Genomic DNA, 24,177 nt, shown 5'->3' with positions numbered 1-24,177 from the left:
AGTATGCAGACTATTATTAAAAAATTCTGATGTTCCAACTGATAAACCAAACCAAAATTTTTATTTGATTTGGTTTGTCTTTTGACACTAGATTCAGTTTTGGTTTTAATTTTCTTACACCGACTTCGATCAGCTCGATTCCAATATTTCTTGTAACCCAACCAAACAAAACCATGCCCACCCTTAACTAATATATAAGGGGTAAAAAAATTAAAGAAAATTTGAAGACATTCACAGGTCTCCAAATAATAATAACAGCAAAATGAGAAGGGAAGGTGAAGAAAATATTAATTTAGCAAGAAAATTAAAAGGAAATTCTTAACTATGAACCCAAGCAGCAAACGAATAACAAGTCATTTTTGCGCACTGAACTGCTTTTCACCCTCAAGCAATTACTATATAAAAATAGTATATAATATAAAATAATAAAAATTATCCATATATACAACCATATTAGGTTATAACTGAGTACACAACTTCAAATGAATGCTAAATTAGAGTGATCTCATATTTGATTATAAATACACAAACTTCAAAAGGAATCCAATGCCTAAACATGCACACAAGCACAACAATTCACTGCACCAAAATTGCAGAAAGAGTTAATGATGGTTTTATTGACAAGAAAAATTATTTACAGTACTAGATGTTTATTGGTCATACAAAAAGAATGCAATAAATGAACTGTACACCCTATTGGAACTTTCATCTACAGATATTCTTGTATATATTTTTGTCTACCAAACTCCCTAAATTAGCCTTAGCATCTCATCCCTAAACTCGTCTCCTTCCTTCTCTGCCACAACCCCCACATGCTCTATATTCCCCCTTCTCTTTGGAATTAGTAGGGGGCTTAATCTTTTCTCACAAGCCAACGAAATGTAATGGTTTGTAGAAACACTACCAAAAGAATAACACTCTAAATGATTAAGTTAAGAGTAATATTAATTGTTCTGGAGAACTGTTAGAACACTGCAAAACTGTCTGAGTCCCTAAACCTAGAAAACCTCACTGCTCCGCTCTGAGTTGTTTGGTTCCTCAGGCGATCCTTAACATCCCTACAGCACATAAAATCATCAATCAGTTATATTTGTGTGTGTGAGAGAGAGAGAGAGAGAGAGAGCACGTATTGGCACACAGGCAAGAGAGAGAGAGAGAGAGAGTACATACTGGCAACGAGGCACACAGCAGTCAGACTCCACACAAAAAAAGGCATGGCGTAGGATAAGAGACCACATCTTCCCACACAGATCACACCCTCCATTAAAATGAACACTGCAACGGCTTCCATGATGGAAAAGTCTTTTCACTTTGTTGCACAACAACAGCATGCAATGAGGAGCTTTGCATCGTGATGCATGCACCAGAGCATCAAGCGCATCCTAAATCAGTTACAGCACGTGTAGTTAGAAAGGGAAATGTTTCCTTCCATGATGCTTAGGGATTCTCTTCTTGTGAAGCACAAGCCAAAAATAAATAAAAATCTATAGCAACTTCAGAACTGCCGGGAATCTATTAGCTTCTAGTCCCTAAAAGCATGGTTTATGCTGTAGCAAGAAGCTTTTAGTAGGATCAAAAGCCAGAGGAGAGCAAACTTTCGAAGCAAAAAACTACCAGGTCGCTGATAAGATTGGATAGTGGTGTTCAATTTTAAAATATGTAAAGCATCAAATTGGAGGTAAATAAGCAGTTGTAGATCACATCCTTTTGTCATCAACAAACTGGTGAATATATTTTAATCAAGCTGTTTGGTACCAATGGTTAGTAACGAGATATCCAAACAAAAAGCTTTACTGTGAAAAACCATTGGACTTCCTATCAGTCTACAAATGATCCCTTTAATGTATGGAACAGATATCATATAAAGAGATCCTGTGGTTGATTAATGACATTAAGGACAACCTTAAATACTTAGCTAAAAAAAGAAAATCGCAGCATATATTAACAAAATTAGTTGTAAATGGCATAAAAGAATTCAGTTTACCACAAATATATATATATATATAGAGAGAGAGAGAGAGAGAGAGAGTCCGGCTACTATGCTATTAATAGCACGAAGCACTTGGTGCTACCAAGTTTTCCGCCGTTAGATCTACCCTTTCGATCATTTTCACCCGTTAGATTATACTATTCAACCAACCACCCACTCAACCCTAGGGGGCCCACATCATCATAACCGTACATCTCTTAATCCAATGACCAAAAACTTGGTAGCACCAATGACTTGGTGCTATTAATAGCATAGTAGCCTAGTTCTATATATATATATATACATATATATATATATATACATATATATATATATATACATATATATATATATACATATATATATACATATATATATATATACATATATACATATATGTATATAAAGAAATAAAAATTGCAGAAAGTACCTCCATAGTTTGTTTTCTTGGATTCTCTTTGTTAGCCAGCACAGAATTATCAGGCATGGTAGCATTACAGGCAATATCATTATCATGATGTGTAGTTCCTTCCTGTTAATAGTGAGAAACACAAATCACAATAAAGAAAGAAGAAAATAGATAAACAAATTTAGCATGGGATTATATTTAACTAAACTAAGATGTTTACATATATAACCCTGCAAAATTATGATGTTTACATATATAACCCTGCAAAATTATTTTTTCATGTTTGTCACCACCATCTGAATCTTCATGTACGCCCTTTAGAAACTTAGCTTCCTACATTTTTGCTGGCCCTCTTTAAAAAACTAATTCCAATACAAAAACCCTTCTATTTGCTGGCCCTCTTTAACAATGCCCTCTTTGCTAGCCCTTGTATTCCAATACAAAAACTAATTCCAGAAAATACCATTGTATTTGCTGGCCCTCATTAAAAAACTAATTCCAATAAAAAACCATCTTCTCCCCATTAAATGGACGACTCCCTAACCTGAGGATATTTTTGTACAAAACTGCACTCTCAAGGAGTATGTCAAATTTTACAGGCATCTACATGCAATACATAATTTGTATTAATATACCTCTATAGTTTGCTTGTGTTGATTCCCTTTATTAGGTAGCATAGGATTATCCGCTTTGGTGGCATTATCAACCACTCCATGATCAATATGAGCAGCTCCTTCCTGCAAATAGTGAGAAAGGAAAATCGCAATCCAGAAATGAAAGAAGGTAACTAAAAGATCAATAAATACAGCTTTAAGTGGTCCCTAACAAAAAATAAGAAATATTTGCATATGTATTGCCTGCAAAATTTTCTTCTACAGAAATGCCCCTTTTTTATAAAGACTTTCTAGCGCAAAAACCATAAACTGGATGCTCTCTTACAGGTATTTTTGCAACACATCGCACTTTGGAGGGGCGTATAAAAATTTTCTGAGTTTCACAGACATTCACAGACGTATCTACGTAAATAGATGATTTGCACGTATATTATGCTAAAGACTCAAAACAAAATTAATGTGACACCTGCACAGATTGTTCTCCCAGGTTCCCTGCATTACCGACTAGTGAATTACTCAGATGATAAAGGAGCATCATTGTTGAATGTTTTGCCCTACGAAGGGTACCGAACTGGTATTGCCTGTTTTGGCAAAGATTCAGAAACACAGTTCTGGTGTCAAAAAATTCACTTCGTAATGTTTCATCTCCATCATCGGTATCTGGAAGAGCATTTTGCTGAATCTGAAAATAATAATAATAATAAGATAAAGAAAATTTACACTAGAAGACAAACATATAGAAGCACGAAGCTCTGACACTCACTAATCGGAAGGAGTGCTTTTCTTTCAAAATACTAGGGTGCTTGTCATTGTGTTCCCGCTGCTGTTCCATAGTATAACACCTGCAATACAAAGACCAAAATTAACTACAACCAAAAAAATAATAATAAATGATAACTTCCCTGATACATAGTCATCCTAAATGGCCTGTTTTGCATGGCAGGAGTTTCAACAATTTCACATGCACATCCTGGTAAAATCTTCTAATTTATACATGTACCCCAGTAAATCTGAAGGAGCTTCATACATAAGAGCCATTCAATTAATAGGGTGAAGTTGTTTTAATATAGAAAAAAATTCCGAATTAGGTGCTTCTCTGTAAGTACAAAGGTATCTAAGACTTGAGATTCTGAGGGGCATGTATGAAAGTTCAGAATTGGAACGGTGGTATATGTAAGCAGATAATTTTACAGGCCTACATAGGTAGATATCTCTACACAAATGGTCAAGAATGCAAAGCCATAAAAAATATGAATCGGAGCCTACTGATTGAGTAAATCTACTCAGACATATAGTATACAAAAATCAAATCAAATCAAATCAAATCAAATCAAAACAAAAACATGGGAGATTAAGTGTCAGTAACTTACTGGTTGCAAAGCATAAACATTTTACATGTTGTGCACTTCCATTTTTCTGCAGACATGATAGGAAGACGGCAGTGCTTGCAAGTATACTGCAAATAAATCATAATGAATTCTTCCTTCTTTGGGCGGATTTTGTCACCAAGCTGTTGAATCAAAAGAATTTAAAGATGAAAAATTAGTCAAGCTGACATCACTGAGGCAATAAGTTTCAGAGAATACTGTGGACAGAATAGAGACAAAAACAATTGATAACATTGCATTCTCAACTAATAAAATTTAAATTACAATTGACAATCCTTTCTTTTCTTTTTAACTCCCTTCTCTCTATACTGTAGATAGCGTGCACGTAATCACAATCGAGGCCTTAATCCTTTAAAGCTCTGGTCAAAAGAGGTTTCGTTCTACTGCCGAAATAAAATATGCCAAAGCCTTTGTATACTCTCCACTGCTTGAGTGAATAATATAGACAGGCGGCCACAACGTGAAAAAGTTTATTTATGGGAGATAGATAGGAGAAAAAAAATAGATAAAAGCTAATAAATTTTTAAGAAAGTATAGGTTTTAAAGTGATATACAGAAAGATGATGCAGAAAATATTTATACAAAAGAAATGACTACACAATATAAATACACACTGAAATAATCAAAACTATCCGACAGTGATTTAAAAGGCGCGCNGTGGTTCAGTATTTATTTACATTCGAAAATGTGGATTTCTGGATTTTGTAAAATAAAAGGTTTTCTACCCCTCGTGGTAGCGTTTTTAAAAGAATAAAGTTTCTGTGTAGGAAACGGTTTTCAAAAGATTTTTGTGGATTTCTGTTTAAACCTTGAATGTAAAAACTGTAATGTGAATGGTGAATGTATGAATGTATAGTTATCTTTATATTCATCTGATTGTGGTTGTATCCTGGTTGTACTGTGTATTTGATCGACGCCGTGCAAATACAGGGGAGACTCTGTCCGTGTGAACAGTGGATTTCCTGTATTTGTGGCGGATTTGGCATACTCTGGGGTCAGGTTTTCAAAAAAATTTTCAGACGCTTTTCCGCTCTGTTTTAAATTGAAAAGGGATCCCGGGGCGTGACATTTCTTTTTTGTGTAAACAGTAAACACTTGTTTTTTCTTTTTTTTCTTTTGGTAAACACTTTTTTTTAACAGTAAAGACTCTCTCTCTCTCTCTCTCTCTCTCTCTCTCTCTCTGTTTTCTCTATTTTTTTCCTTTTTGCTGATTGCTGAAACAGTAAACACTCTTTGCTGATTGCTGAAACAGTAAACACTTTTTTTTTCCGACGATATGATTTTTTGGTTATTCATAAAATATCTATTGTGTAATATGATTTTTAAAGAATATTCATTGTCCTTTAATAATTATTAAAAAAGTATGTTTATTTGTTTTAATTGTGCGCCTCACCTCTCTCAGGCGCGCGCCTGCGCCTTGCGCCTTGCGCCTAGGCTCTATCAGCCTTTTGCGCCTTGGTGCGCCTTGGGCTTTTTAAAACACTGCTATCCGAATTTAAGAAATTTGGAAATGTCTTACTTTCTGAAAGACCTTCAGCTATGCAACCCAATACTCAACATAACACATCCGAACAGGATTGTTAACTAATATTAAGGAATTTCAAGGACAATCACAAATTCACCTCCCCCTTAAAAAGAACTAACAATTTTTTACATAAAATTTTCACGTGTAACTATACTATAGTTCTTATTTATCCAAAAAACCTTATCTCACCTATTTATATGCACAGGATTTTACAAATCTTCTCTAATTCAAATTATAGGATTATATTCAAATATTAGAATTTTCTGTTTGAGCAAATTAGATATGACAAATCTTCTCTCATCAATTAATCTAATACTAATATAAGATTAAATCTAGATATTCAAACTTATTCACAGTCGAATCTCAAACAATAAAAATTGTTCTTTTCATCTTTACTCTCAAAGTTCTTCGACAATAACTTAATTGTATTGTATTCAAATATCAATTATAATTCAAAAAATAATAATAATAATTTCTACTATCATTTCCACTGCCGCATTTTAAGTAGTTGGGGAGTGCATTATACAGTTTTGCTTCTAATATAAATAAAATTACTAGACGATAATAGATCTATTATTAGCTTATTACCTGCAAAAGAAAAGAACTAACGATTTCTACTATCATTTTTACTTGTGCATTTAAGTTGTTAAGGTGTGCATTATATAGTTTTTCATCTAATAACAACAAAGGACGATAATAGACCAACCTTGTTCATAAGTGACATATCCTTCGGATCTCTTTCTACAGAGCCACGTTTGTATGCCCTAAGCATCCTATCATTAGCAGCCTTTGCCCCTTTCTTCTGAGAAGTGCTCCCAGAGTCATCCTTAAGGAGCACTTCTGCTTCAACTGGCCAGTAATCACCCTCGCAATACGGTAAATTCGCAGCAGTAGCTGTGTTATGCTCACCAGTGGATAAGAAAAAACGATCATGTAAGTTAGTGTGCTCGACAATAACATCATCAATGGTACCCTTGCTGATCAGTTTATGGTACCTGCAAAAAAATTAATTTGAACTCAGTTAGACCAATAAAGAAGTATTAAACTCGGTATTTGTTCTCTCATTGGGTTTATTGACTATATACCACCCACAAATCTGTCTAGTTATTCAAATAAACCTGCAAAGTTGGTATCTGCATTCATGCCCTTGAAAACAGTACTTATTTTTGCATTCATGCCCCTGCAAGGGGTTGCACAAGCAGTGCTGTTCTGGTATAGATACTCGAAAGAGGCACACATGCAAAAAAGAAAGATTTACAGTGGTATGAACCCAAACACTAACTTTACTTTGGTCTTGCACATCTATAGTATATATGAATCCTCAGTTTTGGGATAGGTGGCGGCGAGCGCGGAGACGCGGGCGAGCACGAGCGCGAGCACCGGGCTCGGGCAGGCGGGCGCGCGTGGCGAGGCGCCGCGTGGCACGGGCGCGGGCAGGCAGGCGCGCAGGGCGGACAGTGCGGAGGCACGGGCGGGCAGGCGGGCGCGCGTCTCTCTCTCTCTCCGTCAACCTCTTCCCCCTCGAGCGGCCCCTCTCTCTCTCTCTCCCCCCCCCCCCCCTCGAGTTGGCCCCCCTCTCTCTCTCTTCTCTATCTCACAGTGTAAATTCAAAATGGTAAAATTTTAAAATTTAAGTTAAAAACTTTACATTTCAAATCTAAATTTAAAATTAAATATTTAAAATTTTAATTAGGTAAAATTTAAATTTAAATTTGAAATATAAACTTTGAAGTTTAAAATTTAAATCTTAAAATTTGAAATGAAATTTTAATATTTGAAATTTAATATTTGAATTTTTAATTCAATTTATAATTTAATATTTAAAATATTAAAATTTGAAATTTAAAAGTTAAAACTTAAAATTTAAAAATTTATATTTTATCTTAATTAATAAAACTAAATTTCAATTTTACATATTTTAACTTTAAATTTCAGTTCCTAAATTTTAAATTTTACATTCTATATTCAAATTTTGAATTTTAAAATTTAAAATATAAAATCTAATATTTGAAACCTAAAATTTTAAATTTGATATTTGATATTTAAAAGTTAAAAATAATATTTAAAATCTATGTCTGAAAGATGTTTATTTGAAATTCATCAATTTAGAATTTTAAATTTGAATGATAGTTTAAAATTCTACTATAAAATTTAAATTTAAATTTAAAATTTAAATCGAAAATCAAACTGAGATTTTAGATTATCGATGTTGATCCGCCGCGAAGCGCGGGCCCTAAACTAGTTTTCACTAATTTGCAGGGGGTATATATATGCAAAAGATTGGTGGTTGGTGGTTCAATAAATCACTCAAAAATACATACCAATCACGAAGTTTTTCTGCCCTTGGCATCTTCTGGATAGTCGGATGACAGTACAGAATGTAATCATCGCGCTTCACTGATGGGCAAACCCATATAGAGCAACTCACAAAACCTCGCTTCTTGCAGTAGTCCAGGTACCCAATCTAGATATTTATAGGCATAAATTGAGACCAATCAATTATCTCTCTATCAAAAAAAAAAAAAAGACAACTGGAATGGGCTAACTACAAATTAAGTCCATCAAGTTTGATCCACGTTTCACCCTCAAAAGTAAGAATTTACAGCAATTTGATCTGAGAAATTGACTCCATTAAGCCTCTCTTTCAATTTGACCTTAAGGTTTGACCTCAGCTATATATATCATCCTTGGAGTTTTATTCCATGGAAAGGAAAGTCTAATGATAGTATTAACGTAGCACTTTTTTCCAGACACGGAATGAATGGCACTTTTTTCCAGGCATAGAATGAATGAACTAATGTCGCACATAACAAACTTCAAGGATTCAAGTGTGACTGTGGGAAATCAGTACGATATTGAGTGAAACTTCAGGGATCAAATTTGTTATTAATTGTGTAATAGATAAAAAAGAAAAATGGCAAGACCAATAGGAAGATATAAAGGACTATCTTTACCAATATTTCATGATACACAAACGTCCGAAGAGCCTCTCCGCTCGCAGCTTTTATTCCAGGCGTGAAGTATTTAACAGAATCTATGTACGAAAGATAGACATGTCTTTGATTTGGAAAAGGACATTTTGAACCATACTCTTGGACATACATTGCAAAAAGGCAAACATCAACACCATCAATCTTCTGAAACAACAAAATGGCCTGAACAGAAAAGAATAGCTTAGTATTAATATGGAAGACTAAAATGTAAAGGGAAAAATAAACGACTGCATAAAATTATGTTAAAACGAGAAAACTACACCTTTGACTTGTAAGGGAATTCTTTCGGATATTTTTCTTTAAAGATGTCGTGAAAAAGTGGCCTCACATCCAATTTCCTCTCGACTGATGAAACAACTCGCACTGTTAGACCTTCTGCTCCTGGTACCTGAAATTTAAGCAAAGGAAAAGATTCAATCAAGACCATTAAGCTAATATAATGGAAGCACAACACAGTGTTTGTATAATGTATAGAGGTTACAAGTTTGTATAAAAGTTACTAGTTTGTAAGTTTATACCGTTCAAGAACAAATCCAAAAATTGTTCAAAATTGGAAAAGAACACCTTTCCACATGCAGGGTTGAGACTGCATAAACTTAACCCTTTGTTCCTGTAGTGGTAGGATCCCCCGGAAAAAGTTACTCTTTACGAGTGTGGAATTTTTGTGATTGGTTGATTACAAATTTAAACCCTAAAAGTTTAATCTGGCTCCATCTAGTTGGCACGATACGGCACGGTAGATACTGCCCATGCCGATGGGCATTTATATTCCTTGGCACAGAGCATGCCAGTGTGCCATTGGTACGCATGACACACCGGCATGCTACGGCACACGAACTCTTTTATACACCAGCACAGTCAGCACGCTCTGCACAACGTGCCCAACAAAGAAAAGCTTAATGATGGTCCTCATGTGCCTTATTTTGAAACAGTAGACTAACTCGTTTGTTATTGTTGCCACCTTTTCATATTTTTTAAAACACTAAATCTATATAATTTGATATGTTGAAAGAATGACTTTTTTTGTTGCTATAGTTGGTTAGGTTAGAATCAGTGTTTTAACTAGCGGTCGCTATGCCAGCCATAGCGGCCGCTATAGCAGATTTTATATGCTACCGGTACGCTATGATATGTAAAGAAGTATATAGCGGATCGGGTTCATAGCGGCCGCTTTAGCGGCACGGCCGCTACAAAGCATTCGGAAAGCGTACGCTATGAGCCCAAACCTTTAAAAAGTACAAACGGGCTAAAAAAATGATTATATTGTTAATGGATTATAGATTTTCCAGTGTTGTCTTTTTGGTTTGCTAAATATTTTAAAGTTAATCTTAAACTCTTAATAGATAATGAGATTAAATATATATAGGCTTGCAATACTAAAAAAAAGTATGATTAGTTGTCTTTTCTTCAAAATTATATATATATATTTTTTATATGAGACATAAACATACTAAATTTGCTTTTATGAAACCCGCGATGGGTTCATAGCGCCCGCTTTGGCGCTTGCTATCCGCTTTCCGCTATGAGACTCTGCAAACATTATGTCCCCGCCATCCGCTATTTATAACCTTCGATAGAATGCATCCGGCTAAGTGATGGATGTCAACTTGTTTAAAACAATAAAAAAATTATTTTCAAGTTTTTGTTTATTGTTGCCAAAAAAACATCTCGGATGAAAGGATTGCAAACAATGTTTAAGAAGTCGCGAGGTGAGAAAAGGCATGAAGGCCTTCTGGAGTCGTGAGGCACACCGCGGCGCGTGCCTCAAAAAGGTGATGCACACTTTTAATAAAAATAAAACACTCTTAACAAGTCTAGTTTAAATTGATATATTACATAAAAATTCCAAGCCAAACAAAAATAAAATAACTATAAACAAGCAAAGAAATCACATACATAAATGTTCCAAACTCAAAAGAAAAAAAAAAAAGATGTTACAATTTTCAACTTAAAAGCACTTGCTGCCTTGTTGCCATTGGGGGAAGAGAGAATGACCAAGAGAAATGAGGAAGAAAGGGTTCAAATTAGGGAATTTTTTTTTCAATCCCTTAACATTTTAGAATATAAGTTGAAAAGTTCAAGACCCGAAAGCCCAAACCTTAGACCCATTAAATTTAAATATCACAAGGCGTATCAGAGGCGCACACCTCAAAGCCTAGGCGCATGCTTCAGAGAGGGCACTACGCCTCAGCTACGCTAAGGCCCACCTAGGTGCTGAGGCGTGCGCCTTTTCAAACACTAATTGCAAGCAAATCCACTATCCATTCTTACACCATTTTATATACAAAATTCTATTTAAAAAATAAAAAACAAACACAATACCAAACAAGGCCTAACATAAGGACTTTATTATTAAGCAAAAACAAAATTCAGGGACTAAATTGTTACATTTCAAAATCTAAGGATAAAATGACATTGGGGTCAAATCCCAAGGACCAAGTGTCTAACGAAACATTTTAGGTTTTTATATCATGCTTAAAGCAAACTCAACCTAAACCAACTTGTCATGCGCAGACTAAACAAAAGAAAACCATATCACACCAAACTCAGATCACAACTCAATCTAGCCAAAATATAGTGGACATAGTCCCAACCACTAATAGCTATGCATTGGTCACACTGCAGACAAATTAGNATGCTTAAAGCAAACTCAACCTAAACCAACTTGTCATGCGCAGACTAAACAAAAGAAAACCGTATCACACCAAACTCAGATCACAACTCAATCTAGCCAAAATATAGTGGACATAGTCCCAACCACTAATAGCTATGCATTGGTCACACTGCAGACAAATTAGGGCATCAAGAAGGAACGATAGAAAAAAGAATAGGAAAAAAGATAGAGGAAACGAGGAAGGAAACGCACGACATGACTGTTTCCAAACCATACAATATGTAAGGAGTCATTTTATAAGTGTCATACGTCTTTCTATTCTATTCCTTAAATCTTGACAATACATACAATGCGATGCACACGAAGCTTGAAAAATTGCTTATTTGTGATAAAGTGCATGAGCTTTACACACTAACAAACAACTTCATGAATGATAAAACCAGCATAGAGAAAGAAGGAAAGTTTACCTCTTCAATATTCTTTCCCAGGGCATCTGACCTGTTCTTCCTGTCTTGATTAAGACGATGGAAAAGCCTTTGCTCAATGTGGTCGCTCAGCATAGTTGTTGGTAAGTTTTGTGCTTCAAAAACCAATCTTGGTTGCAACGGTTCACGGCCTCCGCTTTCTAGCTCCTCTAATATGCAGTGTAGGCAAGTATGTTCTACTTTAAGCCCTTGATTAATTTCTCCATTGAAAAGAGCACAAATTTGATGTTCCCAACTATTACACTTTACACAGGTGAGCCACTGCCAATTCACAGAAAAGGCATGAGATGAATTATGACAAAGAAAGTGATATTTGCATATATAACCCCTACAACATTTATCATTTACATTTATGCGTACGTAAGCCCTTCAAGAACATATGTCACTCGAATATACCATTGCACATACAAATATACCTCCAAACTAAACCAACCCTTTGGCACCAACACCACCAGCCCTCCTCCAACACCACCACCCCCCCCAACCCACCCAAAAAAAAGCCCACAGGGCCCCCTTCTTTCATTAAAAAAAAAAAAAAGAAAGAAAAGAAGAAGAAGAAAAATAAATTGTATAGTTCCCTCTCTCAAATCACACTGTCAACAGGGTACATATGAAAATTCAGATTTTTAAAGAGTATATGTGCAAACAGATAATTCTGCACGAATATATAAGTAAAATTGCCTTGTCATAACGCAGGATATGCACTTACTGGTTCATCTTTAGTATCTGTTTCAGCATAACACCATCTCTCATCTAAGTTAACCTTCGGAACATCTCCATTAATAGTCTTTATAACTTCACCAGGAACTTTGAAGCATTTGCTACAGAAAGAAAGTGGATAATCTCCTTTTGCCGTGTTTTCATAGTAGGGTCCTCTAGGGTTGATTTGCTTGGAACATAATGCACAAAATCTTGGAGGGGTTTCAAAAACAAGCTGTTCCATCCCACATAAAGTGCATGTTCTCAATCGATCGTACCGTTGGGATTGTCCGGATTTTGCATGACCCTGAAAAAGAGTAACAGAATAATACCAATTCCATAGTATTAGTAGGATAAACTGCATTACTAGGCTATCTCGATATTACAACTTAGTCCCTAAACTTCTACTTAAACATCGTATTTCCTAAAATTTTTCATATACTGGGGTTCCATCCTTGAACATCCGCTTTTCAGGTAAAGGAACTTCCAGTTTTAGTACCTGAAACAAGGTTAAAAGGTTATCTTACAAGGAAAAGTCATGAGAAGTCAGATTTTTTGATGTCCGGAACGGAATAGCAATGTGAGGAAGTTCAAGCACCAAAGTGTTAAAGCGAAAAGTTTAAGTGGCCAATAATGGAATTGCAATAAAGAAAGTTCAAGGACAAAGTGTTTGAGAGAGAAGTTTAGAGGCTGTCTCAATATTCTCCAAAATTAATTAGTTTTCACAGCTAGCACAACAGAGTACCAAGAGACTTTCAAATTAACACAATTAGAATGTCTGGTTGTGTAAATGTAAAAAAAATCCTACAGGAAAGCAATTCTGGAAACTTACTTTATAGTTTATACCAGATGTCCTTGATCCGATAAGAAGATTTTAAAATACCTAACAGGTTATGTTGATATACTTTCATTATCATTCCGTCAAGAAGATGGTTATGATATTTTATGCCTTGGCTCCACCATCAAAACATTCAAAGTTAGATAGAGCTTGAAAGGAATTCTTATTCATCAAAGCATGCAAACAATCAGCTACAAAAAAAACCATTTTGGTCATCAAAATTAAGCCTATAAATTTGGAGGTGAAAATTCACTTACTATACNTAAAAGAAATAATTGTTTCGGGTTCAAATTTTCGGGTTCGGGTTCGGGTTCGGGTTTTGGATTTTTGGTCGGGTTCGGGTTTGGATATGGATTTTTAAAATCCGTCGGGTTCGGGTTCGGGTCTCGGGTTTGGAGTCGGGTTCGGGTTCGTGTTTTTAAAAATCTGCCCCGAATCCGACCCGTTGACATCTCTACCGGCGATGGGTTCATAGCGCCCGCTTTGGCGCTCGCTATCCGCTTTCCACTATAAGATTCTGCAAACACTATGTACCCACTATCTGCTATTTACAACCTTGGATAGAATGCATCCGGCTAAGTGATGGATGTCAACTTGTTTAAAACAATTTTAAAAGAAAAAAATTATTTTCAAGTTTTTTGTTTATTGTTGCCAAATAAACATCTCGGATGACCGTCCCTAGCGCAAGTGCCAAAAGGGGTTGGTGGTTGGTACCAAAGACCCAAGTTCGAATCCTAATTGATTCACATTTCCAGCTAAGTTTATTTCTAAATGAAATAAACGAAGCGGGCAGCATGCTACCTTTCTCTCTCAAAAAAAAAAAGAGAAGGCGCGCGGTGAGAAAAGGCACAAAAGCCTTCTGGAGCCGTGAGGCACACCGCGGCGCGTGCCTCAAAAGGGTGATGCACACTTTTAATAAAAATAAAACACTCTTAACAAGTCTAATTTAAATTGATATATTACATAAAAATTCCAAAAATAGCCAAACAAAAATAAAATAACTATAAAAAAGCAAAGAAATCACATACATAAATGTTCTCAAACTAAAAAGAAAAAAATATATGTTTCAACTTTCAACTTAAAAGCACTTGCTGCCTTGTTGCCATTGGGGGAAGAAAGAATGACCAAGAGAAATGGGGAAGAAAGGGTTCAAATTAGGGAATTTTTTTTTCAACCCCTCAACATTTTAGAATATAAATTGAAAAATTTAAGACCCGAAAACCCAGTCCTTAGACCCATTAAATTTAAATATCACAAGGCGTGTTAGAGGCGCACACCTCAAAGCCTAGGCGCGCGCTTCAGAGGGGGCACTACACCTCAGCTACGCTAAGGCCCACGCCTCGCGCCTAGGTGCTGAGGCGTGCGCCTTTTCAAACACTAATTGTAAGCAAATCCACTATCCATTCTTACACCATTTTATATACAAAATTCTATTTAAAAAATAAAAAACAAACACAATAGCAAACAAGGCCTAACGGAAGGACTTTATTATTAAGCAAAAACAAAATTCAGGGACTAAATTGTTACATTTCAAATCTAAGGATAAAATGACATATGGGTCAAATCCCAGGGACCAAGTATCTAACGAAACATTTTAGGTTTTTATATCATGCTTAAAGCAAACTCAACCTAAACCAACTTGTTATGCGCTGACTAAACAAAAGAAAACCATATCACACCAAACTCAGATCACAACTCAATCTAGCCAAAGTATAGTGGACATAGTCCCAACCACTAATAGCTATGCATTGGTCACACTGCAGACAAATTAGGGCATCAAGAAGGAACAGGAACCACCACAACCTCCTCCCGACCAACACGGTTCCCAGCCAAATCAAACCTCCATATAAACATACACGTTACCATATAAGCTCACTGTATACATAAACCTCCCGAATGCTTACGTATTTACATTTACTATTTACAACATCCCCAATATAAACGTTTATAGTGAAAGAAACAGTATTAAGTAGAGTACAGAAAAGACACTTAACCGTCACCGAGTGGACACATTTCACATTATCAACCCATGTAGTTTAAACACGAGAAAAGTTACCTCTTTAATTAGTTCCCGAATTTCACCTTGTATGAACGGATGTGACGTATAATCTCCTCGATCTTTCGCCTCCGGCACTTGGCAACGTTGGTTCTAACCAAAAACTTCGTGTTTTGAATGGTTGTTGATACGACTCGCTGGTGTAACTCGTTTCCGAAAAGGTAGCAGAATTAGTTCTGTCCTTCTTGTCCAGTCTACGGGACCCTTTCTTATAACTTCTCCATTTGAAAGGAAGAAAGAGATACGACCAAAATAGTAAGTACTTCAACAAACAATCACACATTTCGAGTACGTGAAATAGTCTTTATTCGTTAAAAAGTTCGAAGCACACGCAGCGTAACATACATAACAGTTCTAAATTCCTTATCTGATTTTTCTACATACTGTGAATATTTTACTGAGGAATGCATAACATACTAAACCTTTGTCAGTACAACACGCTAAGGAAGGAGAAAAGGAGATGGAAAAAAGGATAAGAAAAAAGNAAAACCCACCCACCCAAAAAAAAAAAAGAGCCAACAGGGCCCCCTTCTTTCGTTAAAAAAAAAAAAGAAAAAAAAAGAAAAAGAAGAAAAACAAATTGTATAGTTCCCTCTCTCAAATCACACTGTCAACAGGGGTACATCTGAAAATTCAGATTTTTAAAGAGTACATGTGCAAACAAATAATTCTGCAAGAATATATAAGTAAAATCGCTTGTCATAACAGAGGATATGCACTTACTGGTTCATTTTTAGTATCTGTTTCAGCATAACACCTTCTCTCATCTAAGTTAACCTTCGGAACATCTCCATTAATAGTCTTTATAACTTTACCAGGAACTTTGAAGCATTTGCTACAGAAAGAAAGTGGATAATCTCCTTTTGCCGTGTTTTCATAGTAGAGTCCTCTAGGGTTGATTTGCTTGGAACATAATGCACAAAATCTTGGAGGGGTTTCAAAAACAAGCTGTTCCATCCCACAAAAAGTGCATGTTCTCAATCGATCCTGCTGTTGGGATTGTCCAGATTTTGCATGACCCTGAAAAAGAGTAACAGATTAATACCAATTCCATAGTATTAGTAGGATAAATTGCATTACTAGGCTATCCAGATATTACAACTTAGGCCCTAAACTTCTACTTAAACATCTTATTTCCTGAAATTTTTCATATAATGGGGTTCCATCCTTGAACATCCGCTTTTCAGGTAAAGGAACTTCCAGTTTTAGTACCTGAAACAAGGTTAAAAGGTTACTTACAAGGAAATCATGAGAAGTCAGATTTTTTGATGGCCGGAACGGAATAGCAATGTGAGGAAGTTCAAGCACCAACGTGTTAAAGCGAAAAGTTTAAGTGGCCAATAATGGAATTGCAGTATCAGAAAGTTCAAGGACAAAAGTGTTTGAGAGAGAAGTTTAGAGGCTGTTTCAATATTCTCCAAAATTAATTAGTTTTCATAGCTAGCACAACAGAATACCAAGAGACTTTCAAATTAACACAATTAGAATGTCTGGTTGTGTAAATGTAAAAAAAATCCTACAGGAAAGCAATTCTGAAAACCTACTTTATACCAGATCTCCTTGATCCGATAAAAAGATTTTAAATTACCTAACGGGTTATGTTGATATAATTTCATTACCATTCCCTCAAGAACATGGTTATGATATTTTATGCCTTGGCTCCACCATCAAAACATTCAAAGTTAGATAGAGATTGAAAGGAATTCTTATTCATCAAAGCATGCAAACAATCAGCTATAATAAAATCCATTTTGGTCATCAAAATTAAGCCTATAAATTTGGAGGTGAAAATTCACTTACTATACAGTAGAAGATTTTTATCCTCCTTTTCTAATGCAGCAAACCCTTGACTGACTTCTCACACAGAAAAATACAGTAAAAGAAAATGTGAATCCAGCCTCATAGTATTGTTGATTTACCTGACCACTGCATTGCTTGAGACTCTTAAGGTGTTCCCTGATTTTCTCTGCAGTGAATGTATCGATAAGTGAAACCACTTCAATTCTCGGATTTACCAAATTTGATTCAATAACCACTGGAGTGACAACTTGTAAGGAATCAGGCTTGCATTCTGTATCGGGCACAAAATCACTGCCCTCATTCTGAATTCGTGAATTTTCTTGCATCTCGACCACAACTCTGACTCCAATTTCATTCTGATTTTTTGTTTTTTCTTGTAGCTTGAGCACGATATTACCGTCCTCGTCCTTAATATGTGGGTCTTCTTGCATCCTAACGGCGAAGTCACTGTCCTTGTTCTGAATTTCTGCATTTTCTTGTATTTCAGCTGCAACATCATCGACCTCATTCTTCATCTTTGTCTTTTCTTGCTCTCGTTGCACTTTAGTCTCTTCCAGCCTCACAAGGTTCGCATTCCAGTCGTCAGCTTTAGAAGTAGAAGAGTCCAAAAATTTCTGATTCATAGACACATCTTGAATCTCAGAGCTCACATTCGTAGACATCACTGTCCCTTGAAATGTTCTCGATGAACCTTGGGAAGAAGAACCATTAGAATTCAGGGCAGGCCGTTGTTCTTTAAAAGTTTCATTTTGACTGGAGAGAAAGGCACTACAGCTTTCAGTCCTACAACGTTTTGCAGGTCGCAGCTGGTCAGAAACTTCTGCTAATTTTCTCCAGACTGGACCACACAACTGGCATTCAATTGAGCGGCACTTCCTATAATGATCGATGAGTACCCTAGGCCCATAACAACTTTTTTCGCAGCCTTTAACATTACAATTCAAAATGTGATTAAGCTTCTCTTTAAAATTTGGACAAAGGTGTACATCACATTCCCTTTCACGAAGTGAGCAGCTCAATACATGTTCATAAAGAAATAGAAAATTAATCAATTTCTCCAAGCCCAATTTGCTACTCGAGGTAGGAGACTTTTCATGAGTTTTTGCAACATTACTGTTCACCTGAGCAAAATCAATTAATTTGCTGTTCTGCTGTGAAGGGCCTACAGCATTTTTCTCAGTCAACACCTTTGGCTGCCCAAAGTTATCTTCTTTTTGCAATACATGATGATGATTGTTACTAAATTGGGTATCCTGAAAAGATTGCCCTTGTAATAAATCATGCGCCTCCAGAACTGATTCTGGAAATTCGTGAATGTTTCGTGACCGCTTCGATGCCCCTAAGCCCAAAACAGAAGCCATTCCAGCACAGTCCAGTAACACAGGGGATTCGCAATTGAATTTATCCATAAAATTAGATTTCCTGCTGGAACCAAGTGCTGATAGAGATGAATTGTGCATCCAAGGAACACATGCTTCAGAGCCCAAGCTCAAATGTGTATTATCTGCCAAGTACATATGTGATACAATTATAAAGAGAAAAAAAGAAAGCATCAAGATCATAAAAGAACTATTAAAAGCTTCAAAACAAATAATATAGATCGGATTCACTTAAACTTTGAAAATCACTTTTGCTTAGATCTTGTCGGTAGCTACATGCATAAGAAATCCGAACAGAATGCAACTGAGACAAGCTAAACCTCCCATTAAAATTAACACACCATGCAAAGAATAACTAGTACCATATATATTGTACTGCTCCAAGGTCATTCTAGTTTGATCATTGAGAGACCTCGATCCATTATCACGTACACATAATATATTTGAGCTTGCTCCGTTGTTCTGGACAGCTCTTTTTAACGAAGTGTTACAGGGAGTAGAACACAAATATGATGAATAAGAAGCTTGATGAGCAAAATTTGTTCCCAAAATGCTGCCAATTGAATCCACAACTCTACCGTTCGAACAAGAAGAGAAGCTAGCAACCACTCTATGCTGTCCATTAGGTCGATATCCTGCAAGAGACCATTTAATTGTTGCTAAAATAAAGAGGAGTCAAATTTCAAAAATTTCACAAACTTCTCTATTCAATTCAACTCACTTTGAAAAGAAGAACAGTCATTACCAAGCGCTGTAGAGAAGTTAGAAATAGAGGAGCCATGAATTGATTGAGGTGCCAAATTAGGAGTAATTCTTGAACTAGATTGAAAAGGAGGTGCCAACTCCGAACTCAATTGTGGAGACCCCATTAAAGAAGAATAATGGCAGGCAGCATCCAAAGTCCTTTCCCGTATAATTGTCTCCATGCATTTTAACTATTTTTCAAAGGTATAAGAAAATAAGTAAATAAATCAATGGTATCCCCAGAAACAATGCTTAAACACAAACTAGTTTCCAACAATCATAACTATTTTGAAGAGACCTACATTGCTAGAACTAAGAATAACCATAATATGTGGAAAATTTCCAATTTGTGAAATCCAAGTCAAGATAACTAATGAAATAACTCTATTGCGGCACTGAAGGTTTTGAGAATTAACTCTGTATAGAAAGGAAATCCAACACGAGTATTTTGATTTACAATTAAGGATGCATCCCACTCATTGGATAAACTCTTAGGGTGCGTTTGGTTCGCGCTATCTTTTACAGATTCCTAGTAATCCAATAGGAATAAAAAAAATATGACGGTGTTTAGCTAAACGCACCAAGTAATCTAGTTGGTAATATTAAATTCACTTGGGAATAAGATTCACCCCAAAGTACTAATCTCATTCCTTTGAGGGAGGGTGGGTATCCTCATATTAATGGATTGGGGTAATCATAATATGTCTAATCTCTTTCTTTCTCCTTACCCGCCGGCTAATTGATATTATTTTTCTTTATACTCTAACCTTATATCTCTCTCTAAACTTATCTTTCTCTCTAAAATTCAACTTTTTTTCTCTCTCTAAACTAAGCTTTCTCTCTCTCTTTCTAAAATTTCAACTCTCTCACTCACTCCAATTTCGACTTTATTTTTCTTTCTATTTTTTTAATTATGCTCTCTCTCTCTAACTTATGCTCTCTCTCCCTTTTTTCTAAAAAGATGTTGAAACTTTTGGTAGCATTATCTAAAATTAATTAAAAAATAAATAAATTAATTGTATATTTTTTGTAATATAAAATAACATAGCTAAATAATATTACCGTGCGAACCAAACATAGGAATTCCACATTCTTAGTAATAGGATGAATAGGAATAAGATTCTCGGACATCTTTTCATTCCTAGTAATCTTTCATAATGCGAACCAAACACACCCTTAAAGGGATAACTGATTATCCTGGGCAATCTTGGCTTTGTCCTAGAGACTAATATGCACAGCTAAGACTAACATGCACAAAAAGCACAGCTAAGACTAATATGCACAACAAAGAATGCTTTCTACTATCGAAGTAAGAAGACGTGAAGGACTAATACGCAGTATTGATTATGGGATATATATATATATATGCCAAAAAGAAGCAAACAAAGGCACACCAGGAGAAATCGTTCTCTTCATACCACGTGATTGAAGGATGATCAGGGAATAACTATTTCGGCATTAGAATAGCACTATGCCCTCTTTATCCCCAAGTCATCCCTATGCTCGATATATTAAGAGATATTTACAAACTTATCGCTGCAAAAGTATACATGCACACGTATATACATATCTCTGCAAAATCTATACTTTTATATGTGCCCTTCAAGGACTTAATTTCTTACATATGCAGTCTCCTATACTTTCAAGAAGAGCCTCTCTTTAGAATCCAAAACCAATACCAACTCCCCTAACTACTGCATAACTCCCTTCTACCTGAGGCTGCTCGAGAAGGAGCTCCGCGGCCTCGGCGGAGCTGGGGGTCGCCGGGGAGGGACCGCCGGAGGTCCGCGACGCGGGGGAGAGCCCGAGGGGAGAGGCGCGGCCCTCCTTGCAAGTCTGGTCCACAAGGAAAAAGAGAGCGGGGGACAGGGATTGAGAGAGGATTGAGGGAGTGGGAGAGAGAGAGGAATCTGGCGGCCGGAGCTCGGTCTCCGGCGGCCGGGCTGTGCGCAGCGTGCACAGGGAGGAGGGTGCAGGTGGCTGTGAGGGAGTCGGGGAGAGCAGATTAGGTTTTAGGGTTTGGGAGCGAAGATAGCCCTTAAAAGTTAGTTTGTTTCTGAAAATAAGAATTATTAGTTACAAAAAAGAATTAGGTACAAATAAGATAAATCTTGTTTGTATAGTTAGATTGGAATAAATTAAAATAAGAGTTATAATTTTAAATTAAAAATATTTTTATTTAATTAATTAATATTAAAATATTAATTTAAAGTAATTTAATAAATTAATAAATTTATTAACTATGAATATTATATAAAATAATAAAAATATGTTAATTTATTTACATAAATATAAAAATAACTGTCTTTTTATATTTGAACATGGCATGATGATACACATCGTCAGGATGGATGGGGTTCGCGCGTCCCTTCCTTACTGCTTCTGAGATACCGCAACGGAACAAGCGACGGGAGCCTGGAACGTCCCACTGTGGATTTATAGACTGAACTTAACTTTCTAATCAGTTAGTAAATTATTTTAGTTAGATAATTAGTAAAGAAATGAATTAGATTAGTCAAAATGTTGTAATAAATACAGGCCCATTACTTTGTGATGGAAAATGCCTCTAAAATTTTTTTATTTAATAAAGTGAAATATATTGTTATTTATTTTATAAATAAAAATATTTTGTTATTTATTAATTATCGGTAAAGAAACTAAAAGAACCGTAGGGTTCCTTAACTAGTGTGTGTGTATATATATATATATATATATATATATATAGAGAGAGAGAGAGAGAGAGTTCGGCTACTATACTTTTATGAATATTGGCTCCTTTATACGAATTTTTTTATAAATAGGCTTCCCGAAAATTTTATTTACAAAAATAGGCCTCCTTAAAAATTTATTGTAAAAATAGCCTTCAAATAGACCAGGTCAGCGCGGGTTGTGGGTAATGCATATATGCGGTGAATGGTTCACCGCATTCATATAGCGGTGAACCATTCACCACATTTGTGGGTCTAGGCACGCTGTGTAATATACCGAAAATTCGGAAGATAAATATCGAACTTTAGTCAAATTGACCAAAGTGCGATAATGGTACACTTCGGAAAGTCCGAAGGTGTTAAAATGACCAAAAGTGCGTTGTGGGAGGTTTTCGAGAGCTTAAGAATCAAAAATCTGCTAACTGCAATTTTTGAGCTCTCAGGGACCGGTCCCTCGTGGGAGAGACCGGTTCCCGAATGCGTGAGAATTGAGAAAGGCCGAAAATCAGCTAAGTCCCAGAAAATCAGCTCTCGGGAACCGGTCCCTGCGGGGAGAGACCGGTCCCCGAGAGATCGGTCCCTCTAGGAGAGACCGGTTGCATCGCGCAGGAGCCCTGGCTGCTCGCGGGGAGAGCCCTCTGGGACCGGTCCCAAGTCGGGGAGACTGGTCCCCAAACCCGAAATCTGCCCAGTTTGAGGAGTGTAATAAGATAAAAGTTGAGGGGTTTATTTGCATTTATGCAATATATGGGCTATGCATGTGGGGTCGTGAGGGCTTATTTCTCATTCCCTCTCCCTCACATTCCCTCTCTTCTCTCTTTCTCTCTCTAGAAGACAAGAAGGAGAAGAAGAAGACAAAGAAAGAAAGAAAATTAAGGAAAAAGAAGAAAAAGGAGAAGGAATAGAAGGTGAAGAAAAAGCAATGAGTGAAGCTATCTCCTCTTCTTCCTCTTTGGAGCAACAAAGGAGCAAGCTTAGAGGTAAGCTTGAACCTTAATCATGGTAAAACCCTAGAATGAGAACTAAGTGACCTAGAAATGATTTTAATGGAACCTATTGAGTATTTGGAGCTATCTTTTGCTTCTTTTAGAGATCAAACCATGGGTTGGGTGTGTGTGATGAAGCTTAGAAATGAGCTTCACCCCTCTCATGGTAGAATCCAAACTAGGGTTTGGATTGAACTAAGGATGATTTTTATGGAGTCTCTAGAGTAGATTGAAGCTTCTTTTGCTTCCTAATAAGATCAAACCCTAGGTTTTGATGTGGGTTGAGCTAGGGCACTCAAATTGGGGCTTTTGCTTGTAAAGGTTCTAAAATAAAATTGACCCTCTAAAAACCTAATTGGGGGTATTTCCGACGTGTTGGTGCGCTCGGATTGACGTTACGAAAAGCTAATGTAAAGATATTAGCAAAATGGCCTAATAGGGCTTCGTTTTGCCGCAGGTGAAGAACTAGGAGTCTAAAAATTCCAAGAAAATCACCGGAGCACCTAAGTAAGCCTACAAGGTGGGTGGTGCTATCCAAACTTGTTGGAATTCCTTCTATGCCTAATGCGTCATTTAATTGAGCATTTATGTATATGTTGTTGCATGCATTGTAGGGTAAAATGTGATGATAATTATGTAAATGTTGCATGATGTACACGTGCTTTTCTAGTTGGTTGAGAACCTATAACACCCTATATATGCATGAGAGGTAATGTGAGAACCTAATGAGATTAAAGAACAAAGTGACATAAAAGCATAGATCGAGTGGCATTCGAAAGTATATAGTCGACACTAGAGTTAGTGTGTGGCATCAAAGAATCAATGTGATGAAAAGAACAATGACAATGGTTAAAGTTAATGCAAAGTGTTGCATAAAGAATGAGTAAAGTTAAAGAACGATGATTACTAGAGTTAGCAAAATAAAGTGATGTAAAGAACACTAGAGTTAGTGTAAAAACAATGATTGAAC

At 36.2% G+C, this 24,177-nt stretch overlaps 1 protein-coding gene and 1 long non-coding RNA gene across 2 annotated transcripts; both read right to left on the bottom strand.

The window, feature by feature from the left end:
* LOC109725096 (probable histone acetyltransferase HAC-like 1) lies at positions 591–21,574 on the bottom strand. The gene is made up of 17 exons (XM_020254166.1): positions 21,227–21,574; positions 19,515–19,704; positions 19,132–19,404; positions 17,510–18,894; positions 12,707–13,003; positions 11,980–12,258; positions 9,161–9,286; positions 8,860–9,060; positions 8,227–8,369; positions 6,612–6,900; positions 4,363–4,502; positions 3,756–3,834; positions 3,459–3,674; positions 3,014–3,115; positions 2,400–2,501; positions 1,171–1,382; positions 591–1,058 (listed from the first exon to the last, which is right to left on the bottom strand). The coding sequence occupies exons 2-17, from the start codon at positions 19,693–19,695 to the stop codon at positions 965–967; spliced, it is 4,119 nt and encodes a 1,372-aa protein (XP_020109755.1). The 5' UTR covers positions 19,696–19,704; positions 21,227–21,574; the 3' UTR covers positions 591–964.
* LOC109725098 lies at positions 11,011–11,973 on the bottom strand. Its single transcript, XR_002220187.1, has 2 exons — positions 11,554–11,973; positions 11,011–11,389 (listed from the first exon to the last, which is right to left on the bottom strand). It is a non-coding gene; the product is annotated as an uncharacterized LOC109725098 (long non-coding RNA).

This window comes from Ananas comosus, linkage group 19 (assembly GCF_001540865.1).
Source record: "Ananas comosus cultivar F153 linkage group 19, ASM154086v1, whole genome shotgun sequence".
In the NCBI taxonomy this organism is placed as follows: Eukaryota; Viridiplantae; Streptophyta; class Magnoliopsida; order Poales; family Bromeliaceae; genus Ananas; species Ananas comosus.
This window is presented reverse-complemented; position numbering and strand designations above follow the sequence as displayed.